The following is a 16,492-nucleotide window of genomic DNA, read 5'->3' as shown; positions in this document are numbered from 1 at the left end:
GGGAGATGGACCTGGAGGAGTGACGGGTGGTCTGCTGTGGAGCTTCTGAAGGGAGATGGACCTGGAGGAGTGATGGGTGGTCTGTTGTGGAGCTGATGAAGGGAGATGGACCTGGAGGAGTGACGGGTGGTCTGCTGTGGAGCTGCTGAAGGGAGATGGACCTGGAGGAGTGACGGGTGGTCTGTTGTGGAGCTGATAAAGGGAGATGGACCTGGAGGAGTGACGGGTGGTCTGCTATGGAGCTGATGAAGGGAGATGGACCTGGAGGAGTGACGGGTGGTCTGCTGTGGAGCTGATAAAGGGAGATGGACCTGGAGGAGTGACGGGTGGTCTGCTGTGGAGCTGATAAAGGGAGATGGACCTGGAGGAGTGACGGGTGTGTGGGGCAGGAGGGTAGGATGATGTCAGACAGGTACTTGGGTCCAGGGTTGTGGATAGCTTGGTAGGTGTGAATCAGGATTTTAAAGTCATGTGTGAGCATATGGGGAGCCTGTGGAGGTTGAACAGCACTGGAGGGATGTGCTCACAGGGGGAGGTGTGGTTGAGGACAAGTGCAGCACAGTTCTGGACATATTGTAGCCCTCTTAGGCTTCTTGTGCCAACTAACAAGGCATTACAATAGTCCAGACGGCATGGTGTAAAGGCGAGGATGAGTGGCTCAGCTGCAGGCTGTGACAGCATAGGTTGTAACCTGGCAATGTTCCATAGATGGAAAAATACAACTTTGATCACACTTTTGATGTGGGCCTCAAACGAGAGTTGACTGTCAAATGTTCTATCCATGTTGAGAACCTCCCTGGAGGGGAGGACCTTGACACCATCAGTATTGAGTCTCTAGCTGAACCTCCCTGGAGGGGAAGACCTTGACACCATCAGTATTGAGTCTCTAGCTGGAACCTCCCTGGAGGGGAGGACCTTGACACCATCAGTATTAAGCCTCTAGCTGCTGAACATCCCTGGAGGGGAGGACCTTGACACCATCAGTATTGAGTCTCTAGCTGAACCTCCCTGGAGGGGAGGACCTTGACACCATCAGTATTGAGTCTCTAGCTGAACCTCCCTGGAGGGGAAGACCTTGACACCATCAGTATTGAGTCTCTAGCTGAACCTCCCTGGAGGGGAGGACCTTGACACCATCAGTATTGAGTCTCTAGCTGAACCTCCCTGGAGGGGAGGACCTTGACACCATCAGTATTGAGTCTCTAGCTGAACCTCCCTGGAGGGGAGGACCTTGACACCATCAGTATTGAGTCTCTAGCTGAACCTCCCTGGAGGGGAGGACCTTGACACCATCAGTATTGAGTCTCTAGCTGAACCTCCCTGGAGGGGAGGACCTTGACACCATCAGTATTGAGTCTCTAGCTGAACCTCCCTGGAGGGGAGGACCTTGACACCATCAGTATTGAGTCTCTAGCTGAACCTCCCTGGAGGGGAGGACCTTGACACCATCAGTATTGAGTCTCTAGCTGAACCTCCCTGGAGGGGAGGACCTTGACACCATCAGTATTGAGTCTCTAGCTGAACCTCCCTGGAGGGGAGGACCTTGACACCATCAGTATTGAGTCTCTAGCTGAACCTCCCTGGAGGGGAGGACCTTGACACCATCAGTATTGAGTCTCTAGCTGAACCTCCCTGGAGGGGAGGACCTTGACACCATCAGTATTGAGTCTCTAGCTGAACCTCCCTGGAGGGGAGGACCTTGACACCATCAGTATTGAGTCTCTAGCTGAACCTCCCTGGAGGGGAGGACCTTGACACCATCAGTATTGAGTCTCTAGCTGAACCTCCCTGGAGGGGAGGACCTTGACACCATCAGTATTGAGTCTCTAGCTGAACCTCCCTGGAGGGGAGGACCTTGACACCATCAGTATTGAGTCTCTAGCTGAACCTTCCTGGAGGGGAGGACCTTGACACCATCAGTATTGAGTCTCTAGCTGAACCTCCCTGGAGGGGAGGACCTTGACACCATCAGTATTGAGTCTCTAGCTGAACCTCCCTGGAGGGGAGGACCTTGACACCATCAGTATTGAGTCTCTAGCTGAACATCCCTGGAGGGGAGGACCTTGACACCATCAGTATTGAGTCTCTAGCTGAACCTCCCTGGAGGGGAGGACCTTGACACCATCAGTATTGAGTCTCTAGCTGAACCTCCCTGGAGGGGAGGACCTTGACACCATCAGTATTGAGTCTCTAGCTGAACCTCCCTGGAGGGGAGGACCTTGACACCATCAGTATTGAGTCTCTAGCTGAACCTCCCTGGAGGGGAGGACCTTGACACCATCAGTATTGAGTCTCTAGCTGAACCTCCCTGAAGGGGAGGACCTTGACACCATCAGTATTAAGGCTGCCACTGCTGTTGTTGTTACTGATGGAGCCAGTGCCAATCAGTGTGACCTGTGTCTTTTGCAGTTTAACTGCAGGAAACCTCATAGGATGTCCTGCAGGCAGCTGACCAGGAGCGCAGTGCCATTGTTTGTGAATGACATACAGCTGAGTGTCAACAGCATTTAAAGTTAAAGCTCAGTCCGTGTTTCCTCATTATGTTTCCCAGTGGCAGCATGTAGATACAAGACAATAGTGGCCCTAGGACCGAGCCTTGAGGGACCCCCCTGATGGACCACTACCAGGGATTAGGCTGCCATTTTGTACACAACCCATAGTGATGCTGATCCGGGTTCTACAACAAAAGTGGTACGGTGTCCAAAGTTACGACAGCGTCAGAATCACCAAGGAGTTGGTGAACGAGGCTGTCCAAATACGCACACAGTACATTGTGAGGATTGTGATGCTGCTGCAGGACAGGTTCTTACCAGGAAAGTGGCGATGGCCACTCCTATGATGAATCCAGCGATGACGTCAGACCAGTGGTTCCGGTACTCAGCCACTCTGTTGAGTCCCGCGAGGAAAGCCAGATACATCAGACCCAGGGACAGCACAGGCTTGGCTAGCCGCGTTCCTTTGACTTCCACTGTACATGTGATGTAACTCTAGAAGATAGTAATGAACATGCTGTTATCTCCTCACATCCCTGTGGACCTCTTTTATTAAATTAGTGAGAAGAAATCTACAGAAATCAACAATGAATATGCTGTTATCTCCTCACATCCCTGTGGATCTCTTTTATTAAATTAGTGAGAAGAAATCTACAGAAATCAACAATGAACATGCTGGTTATCTCCTCACATCCCTTTACTGACTGGCTGGATATAAACCCATCCTGTATAGAGGTCAATATGGTCATATCTGTGCTGAGAGGTTATACCACGTTGTGTGGTTTCATTTAATTACCTCTATTAGTTTGTCCATACCATCAAAGAGTGGACTGACTTTCAATGGGAACACTTGAGAAACGAGGTCAGCTCTACTGTACAGCATACAATGATTGTCTCATTCAGATTCTGAAAAAGGTCCACGAGCCAAGCATTTGATAATGCTAGCAGCAGCCTGGGATAATGCTAGCACCAGCCTGTGATAATGTTACCAGCAGTCTGTGATAATGTTTCCAGCAGCCTGTGATAATGCTAGCACCAGCCTGTGATAATGTGACCAGCAGTCTGTGATAATGTTTCCAGCAGCCTGTGATAATGCTAGCACCAGCCTGGGATAATGTGACCAGCAGTCTGTGATAATGTTTCCAGCAGCCTGTGATAATGCTAGCACCAGCCTGGGATAATGTGACCAGCAGTCTGTGATAATGTTTCCAGCAGCCTGTGATAATGCTAGCACCAGCCTGGGATAATGTTACCAACATCATGTGATAATGCTAGCATAAACCTGGGATAATGGCACCAATAATATGTGATAATGCTAGCACTAGCCTGGGATAATGTCACCAACAGTCTGTGATAATGCTAGCACCAGTCTGGGATAATGCTAGCACCAGCCTGTGGTAATGTTACCAGCAGTCTGTGATAATGTTACCAGCATTCTGTGATAATGCTAGCACCAGCCTGGGATAATGCTATCAACAGCCTGTGATAATGCTACCAACAGCCTGTGATAATGCTACCAACAGCCTGGGATAATGTTATCAACAGCCTGTGATAATGATATCACCAGCCTGGGATAATGCTATCAACAGCCTGTGATAATGCTACCAACAGCCTGTGATAATGCTACCAACAGCCTGGGATAATGTTATCAACAGCCTGTGATAATGATATCACCAGCCTGTGATAATGCTACCAACAGCCTGTGATAATGTTACCAACAGCCTGTGATAATGCTGTAGACAATGAGGGTATAACAGGAATAACCCCCAATCTCCAAAGTGCTGCTTAATTTAAAAAAAGATGTGTTGTCACAGACACTGGATACAGGTGCAGTGAAATGTGTTGTTTTACAGTAGTTTTGTACTAGCATACACCAAGCTTTACAGTAGCTTGCTAACCACTAAACAACTATGTGTTTGACTGTAGCAAACTAACTGGCACTTACTGCTAATAAACAATGTGCTTTAAAATAGCTTGCTAACTGGTAACAAGCAATGTGCTTTACATGAGCCAGCTAACCACTAACAAACAATGCGCTTTACAGTAGTATGCTAATACCTCTAACCGCTACAAAACAATATTCTTTAACATAGCATGCTAATACCGCTAACCGCTACAAAACAATCTTCTTTAACATAGCATGCTAATACCGCTAACCGCTACAAAACAATCTTCTTTAACATAGCATGCTAATACCGCTACCAGCTACAAAACAATCTTCTTAAACATAGCATGCTAATACCGCTAACCGCTACAAAACAATCTTCTTTAACATAGCATGCTAATACCGTTAACCGCTACAAAACAATCTTCTTTAACATAGCATGCTAATACCGTTAACCGCTACAAAACAATCTTCTTTAACATAGCATGCTAATACCGCTAACCGCTACAAAACAATCTTCTTTAACATAGCATGCTAATACCGCTAACCGCTACAAAACAATCTTCTTTAACATAGCATGCTAATACTGCTAACTGCTACAAAACAATCTTCTTTAACATAGCATGCTAATACCGCTACCAGCTACAAAACAATCTTCTTAAACATAGCATGCTAATACCGCTAACCGCTACAAAACAATCTTCTTTAACATAGCATGCTAATACCGTTAACCGCTACAAAACAATCTTCTTTAACATAGCATGCTAATACCGTTAACCGCTACAAAACAATCTTCTTTAACATAGCATGCTAATACCGCTAACCGCTACAAAACAATCTTCTTTAACATAGCATGCTAATACCGCTAACCGCTACAAAACAATCTTCTTTAACATAGCATGCTAATACTGCTAACTGCTACAAAACAATCTTCTTTAACATAGCATGCTAATACCGCTACCAGCTACAAAACAATCTTCTTAAACATAGCATGCTAATACCGCTAACCGCTACAAAACAATCTTCTTTAACATAGCATGCTAATACCGTTAACCGCTACAAAACAATCTTCTTTAACATAGCATACTAATACCGTTAACCGCTACAAAACAATCTTCTTTAACATAGCATACTAATACCACTAACCGCTACAAAACAATGGCCCTGCTAAGGCCCAATCTACTATGTGGATCAAGGGGGGGAAGAAGAGTCTACAAAAAAAAGATCCCTTTTGGCAATCAATCAGACACTCGAACCAGTCAGAGAATGATGACTTAAAAACCTCTCTAGGCTAGGTGGCGGTTTTCACGTCCGGATGAAAAGTGTGTCCAAAGTAAACTGCCTGCTACTCAGGTCCAGAAGCTAGGATATGCATATTATTAGTAGATGTGGATAGAAAACACTCAGAAGTTTCTAAAACTGTTTGAATGATGTCTGTGAGTATAACAGAACTTATTTGGCAGGGAAAACCCCAAAGACAAACCATCCAGGCAAATATTTTTTTGAGGTCACTCTCTTTTCAATGGGTTGTTTATGTGGATCTAGATTTCTAAGGCACTTGCTTGCAGGTCATATCGCTTCCACTGGATGTCAACAGTCTTTAGAAATTGGTTGATGTTTTTCCTTTGTGTAATGAAGAAGTAGGGTTGTTCAGAACGAGGGTCGAGTCTAGTGTTCTGTTGTGGTTGGAGCGCACGACCTGAAAGCTCGCTCCACTTTGTTTTCGTCCGGTATTGAACGCAGTTTACCCCGTCTTAAATTTTATCGATTATTTACATAAAAAAATACCTAAAGTTGTATTAGGTACGTTGTTTGAAATGTTTGGGCAAAGATTACAGGTAACTTATTAGATATTTTGTAGTCATGTTGCGCGAGTTGGAACCGGTGTTTTTCTGGATCAAACTCGCCAAATAAATTGATATTATGGAGATATAACGACGGAATTAATCGAACAAAAGGACCATTTGTGATGTTTATGGGACATATTGGAGTGCCAACAGAAGAAGCTCTTCAAAGGTAAGGCATGAATTATATCGTTATTTCTGAGTTTTGTGTCACGCCTGGCGGGATGAAATATGATTGTCTGTGTTTGTTTGATGGGGTGCTGTCCTCAGACAATCGCATGGTTTGTTTTCGCCATAAAGCCTTTTTGAAATCTGACACCGGATTAACAAGAACTTAAGCTTTAATTTGACATATTGCATGTGTATTTTCAAGAATGTTAAATATGTACAATTCTGTAGTTTGAATTTGGCGCCCTGCACTTTCACTGGATGTTGGTCAGGTGGAACGGTAGCATCCCATCTAGCCTAGAGAGGTTAAGATGATCTAACACTTCACAGATAAAGACTTCTGACAGAGTTAGATCTGTGAAGTGTAATCCCCCGTAGCTGTAGGCTCTAGGGACGTTAGGAATCCTTCAGAAACACACTGCCATCAGTCTGTGGTACTCTGAACAGGGTTCATATTCACACAGTGTATGAGTGATGATCTGGGATCAGTTTTCCGTTTAAAATTATAATGAATAAGATTAAGATGCAGGGCAGAGTATCCCCCAAACGACCTGCAGGGGTGTAAAGTACTGAAGTGAAACAACTTTTAAGTACTACTTAAGTCGTTTTTGGAGGGTATCTGTACTTTATTTTACTATTTATATATTGGACAACTTTTACTTCACTACATTTCTAAAGAAAATTATGAACTTTTTACTCCTTACATTTTCCCTGACACCCAAAAGTACTCTGTACATTTTGAATGCTTAGCAGGACAGGAAAAGTGTATAATTCACCCACTTATCAAGAGAACATCCCTGGTCATCTCTACTGCCTCTGATCTGTCAGACTCACTAAACACAAATGCTTCGTTTGTAAATTATGTCTGAGTGTTGAATTGTGGCCCCTAGCTATCCATAGATATAAAAAAAAACAAGAACATTGTGTTCTCTGGTTTGCTTAATATAAGAACTGTTAAATGATTTATACTTTTGATACTTAAGTACATGTAGTTTTAAGTACAAGTAGTATTTTTTTTTACTTTCACTTTTACTTGAATCATTTTCTTTTAAGATATCTTTACTTTTACTCAAGTATGAAAATGAAGTTGTTTTTCCACCGCTGACGAACTGGCATGTCCAGAAGAGACAATCAACTGAAGTGACACCAAACTAGACTGTTCTGAATCCATTTTGGATTTCGGCCCTCAGAAGCTGTGTATCCTATTTATAATCACAAAACGGCAGCATGTTTTTAACCAGACGGTCGAGTGAAAGATGAATTAATAAAGTGTTTTTAATGAGCTGATTGTGTTATAGGGATATGTAATGACATGTGAAGCCACACATGACGACACGCTGTCTAATTCGTTTTCAGAGAACTGAGTTTATGGTTCCAAACTCTTGTCTTGAGGATGATTCATTCAAAACGAATGTTGAATATTACATTTCTAAGAATCAAACACGCATACCAGTAGGCTATACAGTATGTATTGTGTGTATGTTCACGCACAATGTTTATCATCAATACGTTTGTCATGATCTGTTGTGATGTTGGATATATTAACCATGTTCCATGTAAGGCCTGCGTCCAAAATCCAGATCTAGGCCGCGTCCAAATGCACCTTATTTCCTGCAGAGTGCCCTAGTCAAAAGTAGTTTACTACCCACAATGCAATGGTCAAAGTAGTGCATTACCCAGAGTGCCCTAGTCAAAAGTAGTTTACTACCCACAATGCAATGGTCAAAGTAGTGCATTACCCAGAGTGCCCTGGTCAAAAGTAGTTTACTACCCATAGTGCCGTGGTCAAAAGTAGTGCATTACCCAGAGTGCACTGGTCAAAAGTAGTTTACTACCCATAATGCACTGGTCAAAGTAGTGCATTACCCAGAGTGCCCTGGTCAAAAGTAGTTTACTACCCATAGTGCCCTGGTCAAAAGTAGTTTACTACCCATAATGCCCTGGTCAAAAGTAGTACACTACCCATAATGCCCTGGTCGAAAGTAGTGCATTACCCAGAGTGCCCTGGTCAAAAGAAGTGCAACATAGTGCCCTGGTCAAAAGTAGTGCACTACCCAGAGTGCCCTGGTCAAAAGTAGTTTACTACCCAGAGTGCCCTGGTCAAAAGTAGTTTACTACCCAGAGTGCCCTGGTCAAAAGTAGTTTACTACCCATAGTGCCCTGGTCAAAAGTAGTGCATTACCCAGAGTGCCCTGGTCAAAAGAAGTGCAACATAGTGCCCTGGTCAAAAGTAGTGCACTACCCAGAGTGCCCTGGTCAAAAGTAGTACACTACCCATAATGCCCTAGTCAAAAGTAGTACACTACCCATAATGCCCTGGTCAAAAGTAGTGCATTACCCAGAGTGCCCTGGTCAAAAGTAGTGCACTACCCAGAGTGCCCTGGTCAAAAGAAGTGCATTACCCAGAATGCCCTGGTCAAAAGAAGTGCATTACCCATAGTGCCCTGGTCAAAAGAAGTGCATTACCCATAGTGCCCTGGTCAAAAGAAGTGCATTACCCAGAGTGCCCTGGTCAAAAGAAGTGCATTACCCATAGTGCCCTGGTCAAAAGAAGTGCATTACCCATAGTGCCCTGGTCAAAAGAAGTGCATTACCCAGAGTGCCCTGGTCAAAAGAAGTGCACTATATTGTGAATAAGGTTTCAGACAGCAGTCTGCTAATATTATTTTCCCTCTGCTTAATACTGTCTCACGCTCAAATCCTTCAACTAGCAGGCTTTCTACAGTGAGTAGGGTGAATCAGCAGAAATCCTCTTTATGTAAAGTAACAGGCTTAGTCTGCTATGAGTCAGTGGAGAATTTCCTTTTCAGCGTTACCATAAAACGCTTAATTAAACGCTGAGTCTCAAATAGCCGCCTGTCCCTTTTAATAGCTGGTCAACTGCACACATTTCAGGAAAATAAACACCTGTTTCAAATAAACACCCGGTGTAAATGAATTATTTACGAGGTTACCATGAATTGCCATGACTTGTTGACAAGGTTTAATGTTTCATTTGTTACATTAAATAATTCAGTCATGACTCGACAAAATGATGGCAATCGTCCGTTTTTATCGCCAGTAAGAAACTGCTATCCATTGGCCGCTAACAGCTGACAACTGCTATCCATTGGCCGCTAACAGCTGACAACTGCTATCCATTGGCCGCTAACAGCTGACAACTGCTATCCATTGGCCGCTAACACCTGACAACTGCTATCCATTGGCCGCTAACAGCTGACAACTGCTATCCATTGGCCGCTAACAGCTGACAACTGCTATCCATTGGCCGCTAACAGCTGACAACTGCTATTCATTGGCCGCTAACAGCTGACAACTGCTATCCATTGGCCGCTAACAGCTGACAACTGCTATCCATTGGCCGCTAACAGCTGACAACTGCTATCCATTGGCCGCTAACAGCTGACAACTGCTCGTTAACTGGCAAGCAAACAAAAAAAAACTGTCAACAACGTTGGAAGTACAGACCCAAAGAAATCGGTTCAACACCCTCTAGTGGCGAAAGTAAGAACCTGCCGAAAATGCACAGTTAAAGAGGAAAATAATTATTCTGTGCTAAAACAAACGAAACATTATACAAACCACATTTACATCAAACATTTTCATGCAGATGAATTACCTGACGCATGAAAAAAAAGTCATAACTGGGATGATGGAAACACGAAATGCGGGTACAATTTTATAAATTCTGACAGAGAATTTGTTCGTTCGACATGGCGGGATCTTTTTATGTCTGTAAAATGAATTATGCGAGAAATGGCAGTGGAAATGCCTTGATGCGCAAATATTGATATAATTAACACAGTGGAGGCTGCTGAGGGCAAAACGGCTCATCATACTGGAACGGAGCCAATGGAACGGCATCAAACACAGAGAAATCATTAATGTATATGATACCAGTCCGCTGATCCAACTCCAGACATTACCACAAGCCCCTTCTCCCCAATGAATGTGTCATCAACCTCCTGTGAATAAAACATCATATGGAAGTAAACTTGGAGTCACGCAATACTATGTTGTGTGGTCCTCCCACTGCGACTCGGGAAAGCATTAGTTTACAGATGAAGTTATGATGAACGTCACAGGGGGGTGAAAGGTCACGGTGATGAGCTTGATGCTCCTTTCCAATAAATATCGAGGGTCTTTTTCTGGTGACATGACGATGGATTTTTGGGTGCCATTTTAACAAAAACAAATAATATGGCTCTTATCCATAATACTCTCATAATGTAGGTAGGCTACCTGCACTGTAGAGCATCTGTGCCAAGGCTGTAGGCACATTCGTTATATAACTCAACAGTTTTTGTTTCAAAACCATCAGTAGATTTAAAAAAATGTGATGGAAACCCATTTAAAACGTTATTATTTGTTCATTCAGTACGTGGGAATTTAACGGTAAAAGTCATGTTTATGTGCACTATGTCATCACGTGCAGACTTTATCCACAAAAAGTCAGTTTGATGGAAACACATGTGTGTTTGTGTGTGTGTGTGTCTGTGTGTGTGTGTGTGTGTGTGTGTGTGTGTGTGTGTGTGTGTGTGTGTGTGTGTGTGTGTGTGTGTGTGTAGAGTAGATGTATGCACTCAGCGCCTTTTACGTGGCGTGTAGGCCTGGAGATGCTAAACATGTTTATGTTCATTAAATGGTCAATTAAATGGGTCAATTAAATGGTCAATTAAATGGTCAATTAAATGGTCAATTAAATGGTCAATTAAATGGTCAGTTACCGTGAGACCGACAGTCTTTTGCACGACAACAACCGAAGCACCAGTCCTAAACAATACAGAGAAAAGACATCTGCATTCTGCGGGCGTCGTGGAAGAAATTCGATTCTACAAAGTTAAATATGAAACGTGAAATCTTCAACACAATTGTATCTCACCACCAGAACACTCTTCCACTCGAATCCAGCGTCCAAAAACGAAAACAAGATTTCCAGACACGAGAGTTATTAAGCCCAATCTGACAGGAATTGATGATCGGCTTATAGGGGGTTTACACACTAACAGGATATATTTAGCAGCGTTCTCCACATCTCGTCATAGCCATCAAAGAAGCAGCTGAATAGCAGCACATTTTAGACCGGCATCTAATAGGCCTACTTACTAAGTCTTCAAGGACTGTTAAAAAGGCCGTTCCTCATAGAATGTCCTAAGATTTCCCAGGGATGTCTGTAATGTCAGAAATCCTACTTTTCTGCACATATCATCAATATGGAAACACTTACTCCAGTTATTTCATTCCGTTAGTTAGTAGTTGTAACACAGCCGACTCAACTATTCAACTTGTATCTTTGGTTCCTACTAATCTTTAGTTCCTACTCACCGCAAGATAGAAGGCTGCATAGACACTGAGAGCAGCCTCTTTGGAGGGGAAGGTTTTGCGTGCGCGCAGGATATCCTCCTGGTTCCCGGTGCAGGCCTCCTGTTGGCTGATGTAGATCAGGGCGTGCTGGCAGCCCAGGGCTGTGTAGTTGGGCTTACACAACGTCAGGAAGTGGGGGGCCAGATTCCCCGTCACCACCTGGCCGGCGTTCACAAAGATGTCCACGGTGAACAGGCCGAACGTGTAGACGCCTGGATAGAGGGGGAAGATAGACACTGGTTAGACCCATGGATAGAGGGGGAGAGAGACACTGGTTAGACCCCTGGATAGAGGGGGAGACAGACACTGGTTAGACCCCTGGATAGAGGGGGAGACAGACACTGGTTAGACCCCTGGATAGAGGGGGAGACAGACACTGGTTAGACCCCTGGATAGAGGGGGAGATAGACACTGGTTAGACCCCTGGATAGAGGGGGAGATAGACACTGGTTAGACCCCTGGATAGAGGGGGAGACAGACACTGGTTAGACCCCTGGATAGAGGGGGAGATAGACACTGGTTAGACCCCTGGATAGAGGGGAGACAGACACTGGTTAGACCCCTGGATAGAGGGGGAGACAGACACTGGTTAGACCCATGGATAGAGGGGGAGACAGACACTGGTTAGACCCCTGGATAGAGGGGGAGATAGACACTGGTTAGACCCCTGGATAGAGGGGGAGATAGACACTGGTTAGACCCCTGGATAGAGGGGGAGACAGACACTGGTTAGACCCCTGGATAGAGGGGGAGATAGACACTGGTTAGACCCCTGGATAGAGGGGGAGACAGACACTGGTTAGACCCCTGGATAAAGGGGGAGATAGACACTGGTTAGACCCCTGGATAGAGGGGGAGATAGACACTGGTTAGACCCCTGGATAGAGGGGGAGACAGACACTGGTTAGACCCCTGGATAGAGGGGGAGACAGACACTGGTTAGACCCCTGGATAGAGGGGGAGACAGACACTGGTTAGACCCCTGGATAGAGGGGGGAGACAGACACTGGTTAGACCCCTGGATAGAGGGGAGACAGACACTGGTTAGACCCCTGGATAGAGGGGGAGGCAGACACTGGTTAGACCCCTGGATAGAGGGGGAGACAGGCACTGGTTAGACCCCTGGATAGAGGGGGAGATAGACACTGGTTAGACCCCTGGATAGAGGGGGAGACAGACACTGGTTAGACCCCTGGATAGAGGGGGAGACAGACACTGGTTAGACCCCTGGATAGAGGGGGAGACAGACACTGGTTAGACCCCTGGATAGAGGGGGAGACAGACATTGGTTAGACCCCTGGATAGAGGGGGAGATAGACACTGGTTAGACCCCTGGATAGAGGGGGAGACAGACACTGGTTAGACCCCTGGATAGAGGGGGAGACAGACATTGGTTAGACCCCTGGATAGAGGGGGAGATAGACACTGGTTAGACCCCTGGATAGAGGGGGAGACAGACACTGGTTAGACCCCTGGATAGAGGGGGAGACAGACACTGGTTAGACCCCTGGATAGAGGGGGAGATAGACACTGGTTAGACCCCTGGATAGAGGGGGAGATAGACACTGGTTAGACCCCTGGATAGAGGGGAGACAGACACTGGTTAGACCCCTGGATAGAGGGGAGATAGACACTGGTTAGACCCCTGGATATAGGGGGAGACAGACACTGGTTAGACCCCTGGATAGAGGAGGAGATAGACACTGGTTAGACCCCTGGATAGAGGGGGAGATAGACACTGGTTAGACCCCTGGATAGAGGGGGAGACAGACACTGGTTAGACCCCTGGATAGAGGGGGAAGATAGACACTGGTTAGACCCCTGGATAGAGGGGGAGACAGACACTGGTTAGACCCCTGGATAGAGGGGAGATAGACACTGGTTAGACCCCAATTCCCTTCATGCCACAAACAACCCTGTCTGCCAAACATCAGCTTAATGTCATTCTCCTCATGACAGCTCTGTTCCTGCATAAAGCAGTGTGATGCTCAAACATACAGGACAGACAGATCCTTTAATGAAACGCTTTCCTCAAAGGACATCTCATAGCTGGACACACACACACACACACACACACACACACACACACACACACACAGTCTTGTACAGCTAACCTTGTGGGGACATACAATTCAGTCCCATTCAAAATCCTATTTTCCCTAACCCCTGACCCTAACCCTAACCCTAACCCGTACTCTTACCCTAACCCTAACCCTAACCTTAACCCTAACCCTAAACTTTATCCTTAACCTAAACCTAACCCTAGCTCCTAACCCTAACCCTACAACTAACCCTAGCTCCTAACCTTAATATTTAACTTAATTCTAACCCTAACACTAATTCTAACCTTAACCCTAAACCCCCTATAAATAGCATTTGACCTTGTGGGGACTAACAAAATGTCCCCAGCTGGTCAACTTTTTGTTCGTTTACTATTCTTGTAGGGACTTCTGGTCCCCACAAGAATAGTTAAACACGTCCACACGCACACACACACACACACACACACATACGAAAGCATGCACGCACACACGCACACACATGCACGCACATATGCAAGCATGCACGCACACCTGTGTGCACGCACATACAGTGGGGCAAAAAAGTATTTAGTCAGCCACCAATTGTGCAAGTTCTCCCACTTAAAAAGATGAGAGAGGTCTGTAATTTTCATCATAGGTACACTTCAACTATGACAGACAAAATGAGGGAAAAAAATCCAGAAAATCACATTGTAGGATTTTTAATGAATTTATTTGCAAATTATGGTGGAAAATAAGTATTTGGTAACCTACAAACAAGCAAGATTTCTGGCTCTCACAGACCTGTAACTTCTTCTCTAAGAGGCTCCTCTGTCCTCCACTCGTTACCTGTATTAATGGCACCTGTTTGAACTTGTTATCAGTATAAAAGACACCTGTCCACAACCTCAAACAGTCACACTCCAAACTCCACTATGGCCAAGGCCAAGAGCTGTCAAAGGACACCAGAAACAAAATTGTAGACCTGCACCAGGCTGGGAAGACTGAATCTGCAATAGGTAAGCAGCTTGGTTTGAAGAAATCAACTGTGGGAGTAATTATTAGGAAATGGAAGACATACAAGACCACTGATAATCTCCCTCGATCTGGGGCTCCACGCAAGATCTCACCCCGTGGGGTCAAAATGATCACAAGAACGGTGAGCAAAAATCCCAGAACCACACGGGGGGACCTAGTGAATGACCTGCAGAGAGCTGGGACCAAAGTAACAAAGCCTACCATCAGTAACACACTACGCCGCCAGGGACTCAAATCCTGCAGTGCCAGACGTGTCCCCCTGCTTAAGCCAGTACATGTCCAGGCCCGTCTGAAGTTTGCTAGAGAGCATTTGGATGATCCAGAAGAAGATTGGGAGAATGTCATATGGTCAGATGAAACCAAAATATAACTTTTTGGTAAAAACTAAACTCGTCGTGTTTGGAGGACAAAGAATGCTGAGTTGCATCCAAAGAACACCATACCTACTGTGAAGCATGGGGGTGGAAACATCATGCTTTGGGGCTGTTTTTCTGCAAAGGGACCAGGACGACTGATCCGTGTAAAGGAAAGAATGAATGGGGCCATGTATCGTGAGATTTTGAGTGAAAACCTCCTTCCATCAGCAAGGGCATTGAAGATGAAACGTGGCTGGGTCTTTCAGCATGACAATGATCCCAAACACACCGCCCGGGCAACGAAGGAGTGGCTTCGTAAGAAGCATTTCAAAGTCCTGGAGTGGCCTAGCCAGTCTCCAGTTCTCAACCCCATAGAAAATCTTTGGAGGGAGTTGAAAGTCCGTGTTGCCCAGCAACAGCCCCAAAACATCACTGCTCTAGAGGAGATCTGCATGGAGGAATGGGCCAAAATACCAGCAACAGTGTGTGAAAACTTTGTGAAGACTTACAGAAAACGTTTGACCTCTGTCATTGCCAACAAAGGGTATATAACAAAGTATTGAGATAAACTTTTGTTATTGACCAAATACTTATTTTCCACCATAATTGGCAAATAAATTCATTAAAAATCCTACAATGTGATTTTCTGGAATTTTTTTTCTCATTTTGTCTGTCATAGTTGAAGTGTACCTATGATGAAAATTACAGGCCTCTCATTTTTTTAAGTGGGAGAACATGCACAATTGGTAGCTGACTAAATACTTTTTTGCCCCACTGTACATACACTCACACACACACACACACACACACAACGGACATGTGTCATAGAGCCAAGAGACGCGGAGACACAATGTCCATGACTGTTGCTCCTAAACCAACAAAGAGACCAGAGACCGTCTCTATGTGGTTAGATAAACAACATGTTGTTTTCCTCAGAGGAGAGCCTGTAGCTGTGTCACGTTCAATCTTCATTAACAAACACTCACATAGATGCACACACACACACACACAGAGACACACAGAGAGACACATAGAAACACACAGAGACACACAGAGAGACACATAGAAACACACAGACACACACAGAGACACACACAGAAACACATAGAGACACACAGAGACACACAAACAGAGACAATATGTCAGGAAGTGAGCCGGCAACCGGAGGCTTGCTGGTATCAAATCCTAGATGACGTTGTGCCCTTGAGCAAGACACTTAACCTCCCACAACAACGACGCCCAGTGTGGCAGCCCCCAGCTATTGACCAAATAAGGGATTTTAATTCTCCACGTCCACCACTAATAAAGTCATTTTAACTCTCCA

At 45.1% G+C, this 16,492-nt stretch overlaps 1 protein-coding gene across 1 annotated transcript in view; it reads right to left on the bottom strand.

The window, feature by feature from the left end:
- LOC139531483 (phospholipid phosphatase-related protein type 5-like) overlaps nt 1-16,492 on the bottom strand; it is a 90,808-nt gene that overhangs the window by 23,834 nt on the left and 50,482 nt on the right. The window contains exons 3-4 of the mRNA XM_071327974.1: nt 11,715-11,965; nt 2,811-2,987 (exon numbers count right to left, since the gene is read on the bottom strand). Of these exons, the coding sequence (XP_071184075.1) occupies nt 2,811-2,987; nt 11,715-11,965 (428 nt within the window). The remainder of the gene's footprint in view (nt 1-2,810; nt 2,988-11,714; nt 11,966-16,492) is intronic.

The sequence above is a fragment of the Salvelinus alpinus genome, chromosome 10 (assembly GCF_045679555.1).
Source record: "Salvelinus alpinus chromosome 10, SLU_Salpinus.1, whole genome shotgun sequence".
NCBI lineage: Eukaryota > Metazoa > Chordata > Actinopteri > Salmoniformes > Salmonidae > Salvelinus > Salvelinus alpinus.
Note: the sequence above shows the minus strand (reverse complement) of the source record. Positions and strands in the feature narration are given on the sequence as shown.